The 15,432-nt window shown below is 34.8% G+C and overlaps 1 protein-coding gene across 4 annotated transcripts in view; it reads left to right on the forward strand.

Moving 5' to 3' along the window:
- The window catches only part of ATRNL1 (attractin like 1), a 774,854-nt gene that overhangs the window by 164,948 nt on the left and 594,474 nt on the right, over positions 1-15,432 (forward strand). For all 4 annotated transcript variants that reach the window (XM_023240973.2, XM_023240974.2, XM_045040724.1 and 1 more), the window contains exons 16-17: positions 2,467-2,680; positions 4,941-5,129. In XM_023240973.2, coding sequence (XP_023096741.2) covers positions 2,467-2,680; positions 4,941-5,129 — 403 coding nt within the window. The remainder of the gene's footprint in view (positions 1-2,466; positions 2,681-4,940; positions 5,130-15,432) is intronic.

Consider the following 15,432-nt stretch of genomic DNA (forward strand, 5'->3'; position numbering starts at 1 on the left):
AAATTGGGGGACAATTACAAATAACGTTTGGAAATTAGTTCTGTATTCTGTCGCTTATAAAGAGCTTATTAGTGGTAGATCCACAGTCTTTGAGTTTTAGAAAGTCCTAGTATTCCGCATTAGAACTCTGTTGCTTTTTTTCCTTGTTTAAAATGTAATATTTTTAGTTTTTACACTACAATCTTGAAATGTGTAAGTTCAGAAGTTGCGCATTTCAAGGTTTCTTGTGTTCCTCAATTTTCTTGCTTGTTGCTATAAATCATAAAGATTGTACTAACAGTTACTTTGGCTGTGTGGTGAACATAGATTTGAGAGTTTGTGGACTAGTGCACTCTAGAATAGAAGAAGGTTTTGTTTCATTAGAAAGCTGAGCTTTAGCAGCGTTGCAAAGGTAGAAGCTTCTGCAAGTTGACATTCCATTAAGCATACCTTTATGTAAAATGAGTTATATCCTGAGTCATTCCACTTGTATACACTTAGATAACCCTCCCTTGGCAAATAAAGACAGACAAATTCAGGCAATTGAAAGAAATATTCTGGGTCAAATAATCATTTACTTATCGGAAATGGCTAATGAAATGTTGCAGTGATTTATGATGTGCTTTAGTAAATTTTCATAATGTTATAATTTGTCTTCTATTTTCAACTGCCTGTCCAGTTCATTTACTGGGTAATAGTTACTTTCAATGTTTTATCAACGGCTTCATTTTTCTGTTTCTTTCCTCTTCCTCTCAGATTCTTATCATGATGAGTTAGGGAGTAATATTTTACTTTAAATGACTTGTCTTTCCTACAGATAGTTGGAAACGTAGACAGAGTCGCTGTAACGTGAAGCACAATCATTAATCTGAAATATCTATGCTGGATTGACTCCTGCTGTTATTATCAAGAACTGTAAAAATGTCATAGCTTTTTTGTTATCAAAATATCTTTCAGAATAATGTGTGAAATCTATGGTGATCGCAAGACAAAGTAGCATGTGTATTTTTATAATTGGAAACATTTATTAAACACTATCTCTGTCTCAGCAATTGGATGGTGGAAAATAACCATACCTGTTCTGATGAACTTTGGTTAACAAAATTTATTGGCTACCTACTATGTGTGGAGTACTCTACTAGGTGGTAGGAGATCGACTGTCATAATGAATATGCATAGGATATTTTAATTGTATCTGAGAAATAATTTGTTGAGTATTTACTATGTGAAATTTATTATGTTTATACGCTTTGAAAGTTTCTAGGTCTGTAGCTATCTTTATAAGTTCTCTAGGACCATTTATACAGCATATTTAGAGTAAACACGAGAGATATCTATATATTTATATCTATCTATACCTATATATCTACATCTTATTTGCATATTGTTAAACACTCAAATGCAGATACATATTTTTATCTACCCTGACGGTCCACACTGTAAAAAGGATGATGTGGAGTTTTGAAGTCACCTCACACTGTAATATAATATTATTAACTTAGTAACTTAGAAAATAAATATATTATGTATATTAAGGTATAAGTGTTTAGGAATAATGTCAGCAAGATGACAGAATGGAAATTCCCAGCACTTGTTCCCCCATAGAACATTGGTTTGAACCATTCATATACAAAAATACCTTTACAAGAACTAGGGAATCTAGGTAAGAGATTCTAGCACTTGGGAGAAGCACAGAAATCAGAAAGGACAGTTTCACATTACCTTCATCATCCCGCCCCCAAGCCTATGCAGGGCAGTGAAGCATGGTGAGAGATAACTTCTGCAAAGGGGAAGGAGAGTGAAGTGAGCACATGACTTTGCTGCTGACCCTAGCTCCAAGTCTGCTGTAGTGAACCCCAGTGCCTGGTTGGTTCCTACTGACCCATAACTTCATCTAAAATTACATGAAAGTCCTGATGTACCAGTAGAATCTAAGCCAGGAGAGAGGCGGTTATTCTTCTGAGTTCTTTTGTGAACATGTTACGAAGTTTCCATTCACCTCTACATGTAGTTTGTTAGTTTTGTTTCCCGTTTTCTCACTGTGCATGTAATGGCAACTTCGCTTTAGGTTCTTACCTCCATGACTGATTAAATTGGCAACAGTAGGAGCAGTAATGGCAGCAGTAGCAGTAACAGCAGTAGCTGCAGCAGTATGTTAACTTTGTAGTGATCTTGCCTTATCAGGTAGGTATTTATATCAGACATGTATTTTTTCACTTTGTAGAAGAGGAAACTGAGGTTCACAAGGGCTAAATAATTGGCCCTAGTCATGTAGTTTGAGCACAAAATCTATGTTTTAAAAATGGGGTTCTTTCTATATCTTTCTCCAAAATGTGCTGGAATTGTTAATTACCCCTGGTCATTAGAAAAGCAGTTCTATATGTTTTTAGATGTAATTTTTAATGATGATGAACCATTTGCTGCGGAAAATGGTGGCATTTTTATATGCAACTTGTTTTTTAATGTTCTTTTTGTTGTTGTTTACAGAAAGTATCACCTTGGGTAGGCTTGCGCAAGATCAATATATCCTACTGGGGATGGGAAGACATGTCTCCTTTTACAAACACAACATTACAGTGGCTTCCTGGTGAACCAAATGATTCTGGGTTCTGTGCCTATCTAGAAAAGGCTGCAGTGGCAGGCCTAAAAGCTAATCCTTGTACATCTATGGCAGATGGCCTTGTTTGTGAAAAGCCTGTTGGTAAGTGGTAAACTAATATTTCTTTAAAAATATTATGTTTCTAACTCCTCTTCCATGTGTAATAGCCTAGAGGCCTGAAGTAACTTTCACCATCTTTAATTTTTTTTAATGTTTACTTATTTTTGAGAAGGGGAGGGGTAGAGAGAGGGAGACAGAGGATCTGAGCCTAAAGTGGGGCTCGTACTTATGAACTGTGAGATCATGACCTGTGAGCCCAGTTGGACACTTAATCGACTGAGCCACCCAGGTGCCCCTCACCATCTTTTTATGATGTTGATTTCCTGATTTTTCGGTAAATTTTATCTTGATCCACATTCCCCATATAGTCTTAGTGACCTCAGCATTAACTGGTGGAAATAACAAAATTTTATTATTTTATACAATTTTTATTTCTTGGTTGAAATAGGGAGATTATGAATTTATGGTTATAGTTACTTGCAGTCTAGTAAGAATCTATTATAATTTTGTTTATGTCTATTATAATAATAGTGTTTGGAAGAAAGTTTTGTTTTTAAGAATAACAACTATTTCAAATTATTTTCATCTTACAGATCTATTTCATTTGGCAAGTAAAAAGGAACTTTTCTGTTATATGGGTTTTTTTTTTGCATTATATGTTATTTTGTGGTGATTGACCTTTAATTTTTTTTATATTGGCTATGGAATTTAAACTCCAAACCTGTACTAATTGTGTTATAAGTTTTTATTTGGTTTATTAGCCAGTATAAAATGCTAGAAGTGTACATTATTTTTTTCTTATTTTAATTCCAGTTAGTTAACGTGCAGTGTTACATTAGTTTCAAATGTACAATATAGTGATTCAATAGTTCCATACATCACCCTGTGCTCATCACAAGTGCGCTCCTTAATCCCCATCACCTATTGAACCCATCCCCCACCCCCATTTCCTCTGGTAACCATCCATTTGTTCTCCATAATTAAAGACTGTTTTTTGATTTGCATCTCTCTCTCTCTTTCTCCCTTTGCTTATTTGTTTTGTTTCTTAAATTCTACACATGAGTGAAATCATATGGTATTTGTCATGGAATGGATTTTTTGTTAAGTGAGAAAGGAATATTGTTTTCTCTTTTTAAATATTTTTATTGTGTAAAATATACATAACATAAAATTTACCATTTTTACCATTTTTAAATGTAGAGTTCAGTGTTGGTAAGTGCCTCAGTTAACACCAAGCATCTGCAGAACTTTCTCATCTTCCCAAACTCCATATCTATTAAAAAATACCTCTCCGTACCTCCCTCCCTCAGCCCCTGACAACCACCTTCTATTTTCTGTTTCTATGAGTTTGACTAATCTAGGTACCTCATATAAGTGGAATCATAAAGTGTATGAACTTTTATGGCTAGCTTACGTTCCTTAGCATAATGTCTTCAAGGTTCATCCATATTGTAGCATGTGTTAGAATTTCATTCCATTTTTAGGGCGAATAATTATCCATTCTATGTACATACAAATTTTGTTTATTCACTCATCTGTCAGCATAAACTTGAGTTACTTTTACTTCTGCTGTTGTGAGTACTGATGCCGTGGCCATGGGTGTTCACATATCTTTTCCAGTTCCAGTTTCACATCTTCTGGGCATATAGCCAGAGGTGGAATTGCTATATCATATGGTAATTCTGTGCTTAATTTTTTGAGGACTTGCCGTACCATTTGTCATAAAAGTTGTATCATTTTACATTCCCACCAGCAATGTACAGGCTTCTAGTTCCTTCACATCCTTGGTAATATTAAAAAAATATTTATCCTAATAGGTATATTGTATTTCATGTAAAGATTTTATAGTATATTGTTTTATTTTAATTGTGTGTTTATATCAGAGACATGTTCACTGACAGGGCATTTGTTTTGATAAGATATGAAATGTTTATGGAAAAAAATTGTGAGAAGAAAGTAAGTAATGATAGTGTATGTTGTGTTTAGCCAAAGCTGGAAAACCAGGTCATGTGCTACATTTCTGATTATAAGGTTTTAAATTATATAATTTTATGTACTTAATAAAGGATTGAAATTTCCCAAAGAACTACAATGTTCAAATTCGATAATAAATTTACTAAGTAGATGAGATGACGTCTCATCTTTATTTTCATTCACCTTATCATGTATTTTTGGCTATAATTTTTATCCCACACTTGGCTTACTTGAAACATTCCCTAGACAGCAAAACAAATGAAACCCATCTACTTGTGTTAAAATACAGTTAACAAATAAACTAATTATATTTGCTGATTTATTCCAGTTAGTCCAAATCAAAATGCAAGGCCATGCAAAAAGCCATGTTCTCTAAGGACGTCCTGCTCCAACTGTACAAGCAATGGCATGGAGTGTATGTGGTGCAGTAGCACGAGACGATGTGTTGACTCCAATGCTTATATCATTTCTTTCCCATACGGACAGTGTCTGGAGTGGCAAACTGCCACCTGCTCTCGTAAGTATTTATCCAGAGTGACTTTTTCATTTAAAGACATCATAAATTGAACATTTGAAGAAGTTTTCGAAAGATGCGAAAAAGTGTTACAGTTAACTGTTTTCAAACCTATTGGTGGTCTAAACCCCACACTTAAGTTATACTGTCATTTTGAAATCTACTAATTATTTTATCGTATGTATTTACATTTTGCCTTGTTTGTGGTCTCCCTTACTCTGAGTCTGTGTTGCAGATAGCGTAACACTTCTCGGAAGTGCTTGCTACTTCAAGGATCACATACTGCTTTCTTGTGCTTCTGTAGTGTCCGTTAATCTAGTACAGTTCCCATGGCTTACACGACTGTGATAGTTTTAAAGAATCTATAGCAGTTGTTTTGTAAGTGGCCCAACTTGGATTTGTCTAATTTCTTTTCTCGTGATTAGATTTAAGTTAAGCATTTTTTGGCCAGAGTATCAAGCATATCAGGGGTAGTACATCTACTATAAATGAAGGATGCAGTCTTGGCATCACATGGAGAGTCATGTCAGCAGGGCAGTGCTGGACTTGTTGTGGGTTTACTTCAGGAGAAGATCTTGCCCCTTGCTGGTCTCATGTTTTGTAAGGACTGTAGGGGGAGGATGCACTTGACTGAATGTATGATATGGGTACTGTGTGGTTATGAGCGGCCTTTCTTGCAAAGACAAAATTTCATCAGGATGCTGCTGCCTAGGGGATTGCACAACATTACTGATAGCACTTGGTGTCCTTCTAGGCATCTGAGGTCACATGCAACTTTTGTTTTTTTGTTTGTCTGTTTGTTTGTTTTTTTTTTTTTTTTTGGCTTGGGAAGATGTAGAAGCTACTGGTCTCAGCTCTTTGCTAGCAAAAAATATGGTTTATCTTTCCACAGTCTACCTCTGAAACTGGAGCTCATCAAAAAATGCCTTTCCAACAGGGACATGAATTAATTAGTCTGTTCAGATTTGTAATAAGAAGGTAGGAAGGATTATTTTTACTTCCATTGCTTCCACCTGCTTTTCAATGTTGAATCCATTCATTCATGCCCTACTAATTGGGGTCTGTACCTCCTGTGACTGATCCAGACTTTATAATTTTTTTCGAGAATAATATGCTCTGCAGGTGCCCACGAGTCCCCATTCCACAACCACAGTTAGTTGCAGAATCACCTTAAAAAAGTTGGAGTTCAAGTGTATATTCATCCGGAAATCCTTTATTTAAAAAAATCAATGAATGTAAGAGCTGGTTCTTTGAAAGAATTAACCAAATTGATAAACCCCTAGCCAGACTTCTCAAAAAGAAAAGAGAAGGGACCCAAATAGATAAAATCACAAATGAAAGAGGAGAGATCAAAATCAACACCACAGAAATATAAACAGTTATAAGCAAATATTACGAAAAATTACATGCCAACAAACTGGGCAATTTGGAAGAAATGGATAAATTCCTAGAAACACACAGTACTAAAACTGAAACAGGAAAAAATAGAAAACTGGAACAGACCCATAACCAGCAAAGAAATTGCATCAGTAATCAAAAATCTCCCAATAAACAAGGGTCATGGACCAGATGGCTTCAGAGGGAAAGTCTAGCAAACATTTAAAGGGGAGTTAATACCTATTCTTCTCAAACTGTTCCAAAACATAGAAATAGAAGGAAGACTTCCAAACTCATTCTACGAAGCCAACATTACCTTGATTCCAAACCAGACAAAGATCTCACTACAAAGAATTAAAGGCCAATATCCCTGATGAATATTGATGCAAAATTCTCAACAAGCTATTAGCAAATCAAATTCAACAGTACCTTAAAAGAATTATTCACCATGATCAAGTGAAATTCATTCTTAGGCTGCACAGGTGGTTCAATATTCACAAATAAATCAACATGACACATCACATTAGTAAAAGAAAGGATAAGAACCATATGATCCTCTCAATAGATGCAGAAAAAGCCTTTGATAACGTACAGCATCTAATTTTGATAAAAATCCTCAACAAAGTAGGGAGAGGTAGAATATACCTCAACATCATAAAGGCCATATATGAATTATAATATTCTCAGTGGGGAAAAACTGAGAGCCTTTCCCTATGGTCAGGAACAAGACAAGGATGTCCACTCTCACTGTTACTATTTAACATAGTACTGGAAGTCTTAGCCTTGGAAATTAGACAACAAAAAGAAATAAAGGCATCCAAATAGGCCAAGAAGAAGTCCGACTTTCACTATTTGCAGAGGACGTGATGCTATATGTAGAAAACCCAAAAGATTCCACCCAAATATGGCTAAAACTAATACGTGAATCCAGCAGTCGCAGGATATAAAATCAAAATGCAAAAATCTGTTGCATTTGTATATACTAATAATGAAGCAGCAGAAAAAGAAATCAAGGAATCAGTTCCATTTGTAATTGTACCAAAAACAATAAGATACCTAGGAATAAACCTAACTAAGGAGGTAAAAGATCTATACTCTGAAAACTATAGAACACTTATGGAAGAAATTGAGAGGGTACTAAGAAATCGAAAAGCATTCCATGCTCATGGACTAGAAGAACAGACATTGTTAAAATGTCTGTACTACCCAAAGCAATCTACACATTTAATCCAATCCCTATCAAAATACCAACGGCATTTTCCACAGAGCTAGAGTAAACAGTCTTAAAATATGTATATCACTACAAAAGACCCCAAATAGCCAAAGTAGTCCTGAAAAAAAAAAAAGAAAACTAGAGGGATCATGAATCTGGATTTCAAGCTGTGTTACAAAGCTGTAGTCATGAAGACAATGTGGTATTGACACACAAATAGACACATAGAGGAGCTCCTGGGTGGCTCAGTCGGTTTAGCATCTGACTTCATCTCAGGTCATGATCTTGCATTTTGTGGGTTCAAGCCCTGTGTCGGGCTCTGTGCTGACAGCTCATTGCCTGAAGCCTGTTTCAGATTCTGTCTCTCCCTCTGTCTCTGCCCTTCCCCTGCTCATGCTCTGTCTCTCTCTCTCTCTCTCAAAAACAAAATAAACATTAAAAAATTAAAAAAAAAAGGCACATAGATAAATGGAACAGAATAGAAAACCTAGAGATGGACCCACAACGTTATGGTTAACTAATCTTCAACAAAGCAGGAAAGAATATCCAATGGAAAAAAGATCTTCTCTTCAACAAATTGTGTTGGAAAAACTGGACCACTCTCTTACACCATTCACAAAGATAAATTCAATATGTATGAAAGACTTAAATGTGAGACAGGAAGCCATAAAAATCCTGGATGAGAACACAGGCAGTAACCTCTTTGACCATGGCTGGAGCAACTTCTTACTTAGACATGTCACTGAAGGCAAGGGAAACAAAAGACATGAACTATTGGGACTTCATCAAGATAAGAAGCTTCTGCACAGCAAAGGAAACAATAAAACTAAAAGGCAGCCTACAGAATGGTAGAAGATATTTGCAAATGACATATCTGATAATTTAGGATTAGTACCCCAAATCTATAAAGAACTTCTTAAACTCAACATCCAAAAAACAAATAATCAGTTAAGAAATGGGCAGAAGACATGAAGAGACACTTTTCCAAAGAAGACGGCCAACAGACACATGGCCAACATCCAGATGGTCAACAGACACATGAAAAGATGCTCAACATCACTCATCGTTAGAGAAATACAAATCAAAACCACAATCAGATACCACCTCACACCTGGTAGAATGGCTAAAATTAGCAATACAAAAAACAACAGGTGTTGGCAAGGATGCAGAGAAAGGAGAGTTCTCCTGCACTGTAGTTGGGAATGCAAACTGGTATATCTATTCTGGAGAACAGTATGGAGGTTCCTCAAAAAAACTAAGAATAGGACTTCCCTATGGTCCAGCAATTGTACTCTTAGGTATTTACCCACAGGATACAAAAATACAGATTCAAAAGGGGTACATGCAACCCAATGTTTACAGCAGCATTGTCAACAATAGCCAAGTTATGGAGAGATCCCAAATGTCCACTGACTATGAATGGATAAAGAAGTGTGTGTGTGTGTGTGTGTGTGTGTGTGTGTGTGTGTGTGTATACACACACACACACATACATACACATAATGTATATATATGTTATATATATATAATATATATATACACACACACACACACAGGAATATTACTCAGTAATCAAGAAGAATGAAATCTTGCCATTTGCAATGATGTAGATGGGGCTAGAATGTATTATGCTAAGTGAAATAAGTCAGTCAGAGAAAGACAAATAGCATATGATTTCATTCATATATGGAATTTAATAAACAAATGAATATATGGGAAGGGGGTGGAGAGAAGAGAGGGAAACAAACCACGAGGGCCTCTTAATTATAGAGAACAAACTATGGGTTGAAGGAGGGAGGTGAGTGGGAGATGGATTAGATGGGTAAGAGGTACCAAGGAGTGCACTTGTGGTGATGAGCACTGGGTTTTGTACGAAAGTGGTGAATGACTGAATTTTACTCCTGAAACCAATACTGCATTGTATGTTAACTAATGTTTAAATTAAAAAAAGGAAAAAAAAATCTAAGTTGTCTTCTTTGCTCACAAATCTTTCTTGTATTCCATATCTTCTTTCTCATTTATTTACCTTTTAGAGAACAGTCTTCAGTAATTCTTTCCAAATAAATTTATGGCTAGTAATGTTTTTGAGTTTTTTCATGTCTAAAGTGTATTTTTTATGTTCGTGTGAATGATAAAGTGGCTGGATATGTAGTTCTAAGTAATACTTTCCTTAGACCTTGTAGCATTTGGTGTTGTGAGTGAGAATTCTCATGTGAATTTGATTTTCATTAATTTTTGGAGCCTCTTTTTAAAGAAATTCTTTGAGAAATATAAGATTTTAAGATTTTTTTTTCTCTTTATCCTTGGCATTCCAAATTTTGCAACTCATTTCAATTCAGTTTTCCATTAATTGAGTTGGATTTTAAAAATAGATTCCCATTGGCTCTTTGAATCTGATGAGTACTTTCTTTATGTGCTAAAAATGGTTTTTAATCATTAGATTGTTTTTTTCCTATTTACTCTTTTTAGAAATCTTAAAACAGTTGTTGGAATTTCTAGATAAATCTCAGTATGTCTTAAATTCACTTGTTTTTTCCATCTCTTTGTTTGTTATGATTCAGATTCTTCTTCCTGGTTTTTTCTTTGGGGATTTGTATTTATTTAAAGTAATGCTTTTGAGAACCTTGTAGTTCCACTATAAAAACTGTAACTGCATTTTTTGAGAAGGTAAATAAAACATGATTAACTACTTAAACACAGGTAATGAATTGCACCTTCACCACTGATGAACTTGATTACAATAACTGCTGTTGGTAGGGTTGTCCGCTAGGGGTGTTAGATCAGTGTCAAGTTCTGCTTTTATATCTTTTGTTTTTGACTCTTTGTTTTCTTGATTTTGATTTGTTGAGAATTTATTTTCAACTTTTTGTACTTGTTCTTGAGCAGTCTAGCCTGCTGGAATTTTCTTTTCCTTGGGTCTTGTCTTTCACTGTTGGGTCTGTTGTCAGCCTTGCCTTCTGTTTGGCCATCCGAAACCCATTTGTGCAGCTGATGTCCAGTAACAGTTATGTTTGTTCCACAGCCCTGTAAATTATATGCCCTTTATTCATGTGGGAAGAAGGGCATTGTACTTTGCTTCAAGGAGACCCTGTATCTTTTGGACGTTGTAGTAATCTACTCCTTGTGAGAAACAAACTCCTTCTCTATTATGTCTTTCTTTTCCCTGGTTTTAACCAGCAGACGTTTAATGAACAATGAGGAAATGCCAGGAAATAAAATAGAGATTGGGAATACAGATCCTTGCTCAAAATCTGAGTGCTAAAAGTAGCTGAGTGTTATTGTTTTGCAAATATGTCAGCTTATGGGCAATGTTTTTGTCATATTTTTACATTTAACTTTATATCTTTTTAGTATTATATGTAATGGATTTATATTATTGGTTTTTAGTACATTTGTCTAGTCCTTCACTAAACATTTAACAGTAGTAAAAGCATTCTTATAGTTATAAATAAAACTATATTAGAAATGGTATAAATTTTATGTTGCTTTCAGAAATTTGTTTCAGTGGTATTTGAGGTTTCCTAGTAAATGGAACTTGAAGGAAACTGTTCTTTCCTAATGAGAAACAAATATGGGTTTTATAATATTCCCTAGTGTTTTTCAGTTATAATATTGTCATATTATTACTTAAAATTCACAGTTTGAAGAAAGAAATATGTGTCTTCAGACACATTTTGCCTAATGTTTTCTGAGAAAGCTTTGTTAATAACTGCAATTATTAATAATTGATATATTTATCTTAAAATATTTGTTATTCTATTTGTGAAAATGAACTTCAAGGAGATTATTTAAAGCAATAATAGAAGATTTAGTTCTTAATATATAAATGTTCAAATAAAATGTAATTAAATTGATACAGTGAAAATGGAATAATAGGAAACATGAGAATATAGTACACATCTGACAAATCTGTATTTCTTTCAGTATTTGGCAGGTTTATATACATGTTCAATTTAAACTTTTTTTTTTCATGGAAGTTAGGGAAAGTAATCTTTTAAAAATTGATTACAATTTATTTTTTAGATCAGTTTTAGGTTCACAGAAATTTTGAGAGGAAGATATAGAGAGTTCCCATATGTCCTCTGCCCCCACATGTGCTTAATTCCCCCACTGACAACATCCCCCACCAGAGCTGTACATTTGCTGCAGGTGATGAGCCTACATTGGCACATCACTGTTACTCAAAGTCCAGAGTTTACATTAGGCTCCATTCTTGGTGTGCTACATTCTGTGGGGTTTGACAGTTGTATAATGGCATGTATCCATCACTATAGTATCATATACAGCAGTTTCACTGCCTAAAAATCCTCTGAGCTCTGCCTAGTCATCCTTCTGTCTACCCTAACACCTGGAAATCACTAATATTTTACTGTCCCCATAGTTTTGCCTTTTCCAGAATGTCATATGGTTGGAATCATACAGTATGTAGCTTCTCAGATTAGTTTCTTTCACTTAGTAATATGCATTTAAATTTCCTTCATGTCTTTTCATGGCTTGGTAGCGTATTGACTAGTATTCATTGTCTGGTTGTACCACAGTTTGTCTACTCACTACTAAAAGAAATCTTGGTTGCTTTTGGAAAGTTTTGACAATTGTGAACAAAGCTGCAATAAACATCCATGTGCAGGTTTTTATGTGGACATAAATTTTCAGTTCATTTGGGTAAACATCGGAAAAGTGTTATTGCTGAACTGTATGTTAAAATGTTTAGTTTTGTAAGAAACCATCAAACTGACTTTCAAAGGGGTTGTATTTTGCATTCCCACCAGTAATGGATGTTTCCGTTCCTTTGCATTCTACATATTTACCAGCATTTGGTGTTGTCAGTGTTTTGGATTTTGGCCATTCTAATAGGTATGCAGTGGTATCTCATTGTTTTAGTTTGCATTTCTCTTGACATATGATGTGGAGCATTTTTTCATTCTTGCCTCTGTATCTTTGGTGAAGGGGTCTGTTTAGGTCTTTTGTCCATTTTCAACTTGGGTTGTTTATTTTCTTATTATTGAGTTTTAAGAGTTCTTTGTGTATTTTAGATAACAGTCCTTTATTAGATGTGTCTTTTCTAAATATTTTCTTACAGTGTATAGCTTGTACTTTCATTCTCTTGACAATATCTTTGCAAAGCAGAAATTTTAAATTTGAGTTTAAATTTTAATGGAGTCTAGTTTATCAATTTTTTTTTCATGGATTGTGCCTTTGGTGTCATAACTAAAATATCACCAAACTCAAGGTCATCTTGATCTTGTATATTATTTCTGGGAGGTTTATAGTTTTGCTTACAATGCTCATCTGTTCTTGCATAATGGATACTTTATCCATTAGAACCTTTAGCATATTAATCATAGTTGTTTTAAATTCCTGGCCTGGTAATTCCAACATTCCTGCCATATCTGATCTGATGCTTGTTCTGTCTTCTCACATTTTTGTTTTAATGTTTATTTATTTTTGAGAAAGAGAGCATGAGCAGGGTAGGGGCAGAGAGAGAGGGAGACACAGAATCCAAAGCAGACTCCAGGCTCCGAGCTGTCGGCACAGAATCCTATGTGGGGCTCGAACCCATAGTTGTGAGATCATGACTTGAGTCGAAGTCGGACGTTTAACTGACTAAGTCATGAAGGCACCCCTTCACATTGTTTTTTTGTCTTTTGGTATGCTTGTAATTTTTTTCTTGATAGCCAGATATGATTTATGGATAGAAGAAACTGCTGTAAATGGATAGGCTTTTAGCATTGCAGTTGTAGAGTATGGAAGGAGCAGAAGTGTTCTATATATGATTAGGTCTTAGTTTTCTTGTGAAATTGTGCCTCATATTGTGGACTTCACCAGTGCATCTCAGTTTTTTCCCCTTCCTCAGGTGGCACATGATGGTCAGAGGGAGCTGTATTTGTGTATCTCTTTTCGCACGTGCAAGGCCAGAGCAGGCTAGAGTTGGATATTTCTCTTTAACAGGTCAGTTAGGCTCTGATAAAAACCTCAGTAGTTTAGGCTCTGTTACATAGTTTTTCCTGGCCTTGTTAAGAAGAACAGAAAACTCTGGCATATTTCAAAATATCTTCGCCTGCTGGAAGTAGAAGAAGGTTTTTCTTTGATGTTCACTGGGAGCTCTTGGAGGTAAAACTCACAGAAGTGTGTGAATGCCCCATGACTGGGTCCTTCTGGGAATTTTAACTCTCAGAGTTGCCCACAGTGAGCTTCCGTAGTTCCTTCCCCTGGCACTGTTCCCGTAGAAGTTTCAAATTTGGTATATTACAATTCTCTGTATCCTCCTCTCTGTCTCTCCAATTTTCCGCAGTGATTTTCCCTGTGACCTCCTCTGGCAGATCTAAGACGAGTTGTTGACTTTTCATTTTGTGCTGCTTTTTACTTTTTGTTTGGATGGAGTGGTAACTTCTGAACCCATGACATGCAGGATCAGAAACCAGAAGTCTCCAGTAATCATCTGATGGCATAATTTCTTACAGATTGATTTTTAAAATTCTTACACATTGCAAAAACCATATTGAATGTTTTACAACTTAATTTTTCAAAAAGCCCAAAATAAATAAAATAAAAATGATTGCTCTAATTACTTGTAGTTTACACACAGTCTCGCTACTACTCATAACTTAGAAAAATAGCATAGCCTACAAAATCTTTCCTGTATTATTGTCTAAAAAACATTAGTTTTTGTCAGTATTTGAATCATTATTAAATACTAGAGATGGATTTTCCTGTTAATCTTTCAGCAATGCCTGTTGCTTTGTTGTACTCTTGAGTAAAAGGAAAACCGACATTACCTTATGCACTAGTTTCATATGTAAAATAAAATCTAAGAGAATAAAATGTTGCTCTGAGCATGACATTTTGTAACCTGTTATTAAAGCCTAAAATCAAATAAATAAACGGAATTAGAAGATTACTAGTTTGTCAATCAGTCAGTACAAGAAACTGAGCCTTCTTTCATCTAAGATTTCCCCAGCTGTTTGGAAAGCATTAACAGGAATGTTGTATTTGAGAATAGTTTAGATTTACTTTGTGTGTAATGCTTCTTCAAGCCATTTTGTTGGTTATATATCCTTAAAAAGAGAGTCCTAAAATAAAATTTACTTTCCATAGACCATAAATATAAAACTAGATTTATTCTGGGTGAAACCTAGTAGAGATCCACTTCAAATCATCACATGATAGTAAATAATTGGAATGTCAAGATAACATACCCAATTTTATATTTTTCATTATTTCCTATTGGTTTTGTAGCAACTTTATATAAGACACTTAGAAACCAGAAGACAATTAGAATAACCCAGTCAACAATACTGTGGGGTAGCTACAATCATATATATAAGAGAAATATTTCAACGCATGAAAGCTAAAGGGGTATGGTACTATATGAAATGTTCAGTTATCTAAGGATCTTTAAGCGATGTACCATTTAGCATTGTGTGTTGCCGAAAAAAATGTAAATTTTAAAAGGAAGCATGTTCATGCTAATGGATTATTTGTTTACAAAAATAACAATATCCAGTTTTAGTCAATGGTTCAGTGTTCTTCCTTTTTAAATTATTATTAAAGAAATAGAGGACACAGTACTTATTTTCCAATCTGAAATGCTCAGCATGCCAAAAATTCTTAATAACAAATCATATTATAATTGATGAATTCTTTAACCAATATTCTATTATCCCTACGCAGTTCACTGTATTGATGTTCACTGAGAAGCTTGTGCCTTTCTTGTTT

The sequence above is a fragment of the Felis catus genome, chromosome D2 (genome assembly GCF_018350175.1).
Source record: "Felis catus isolate Fca126 chromosome D2, F.catus_Fca126_mat1.0, whole genome shotgun sequence".
Classification (NCBI taxonomy): Eukaryota; Metazoa; Chordata; class Mammalia; order Carnivora; family Felidae; genus Felis; species Felis catus.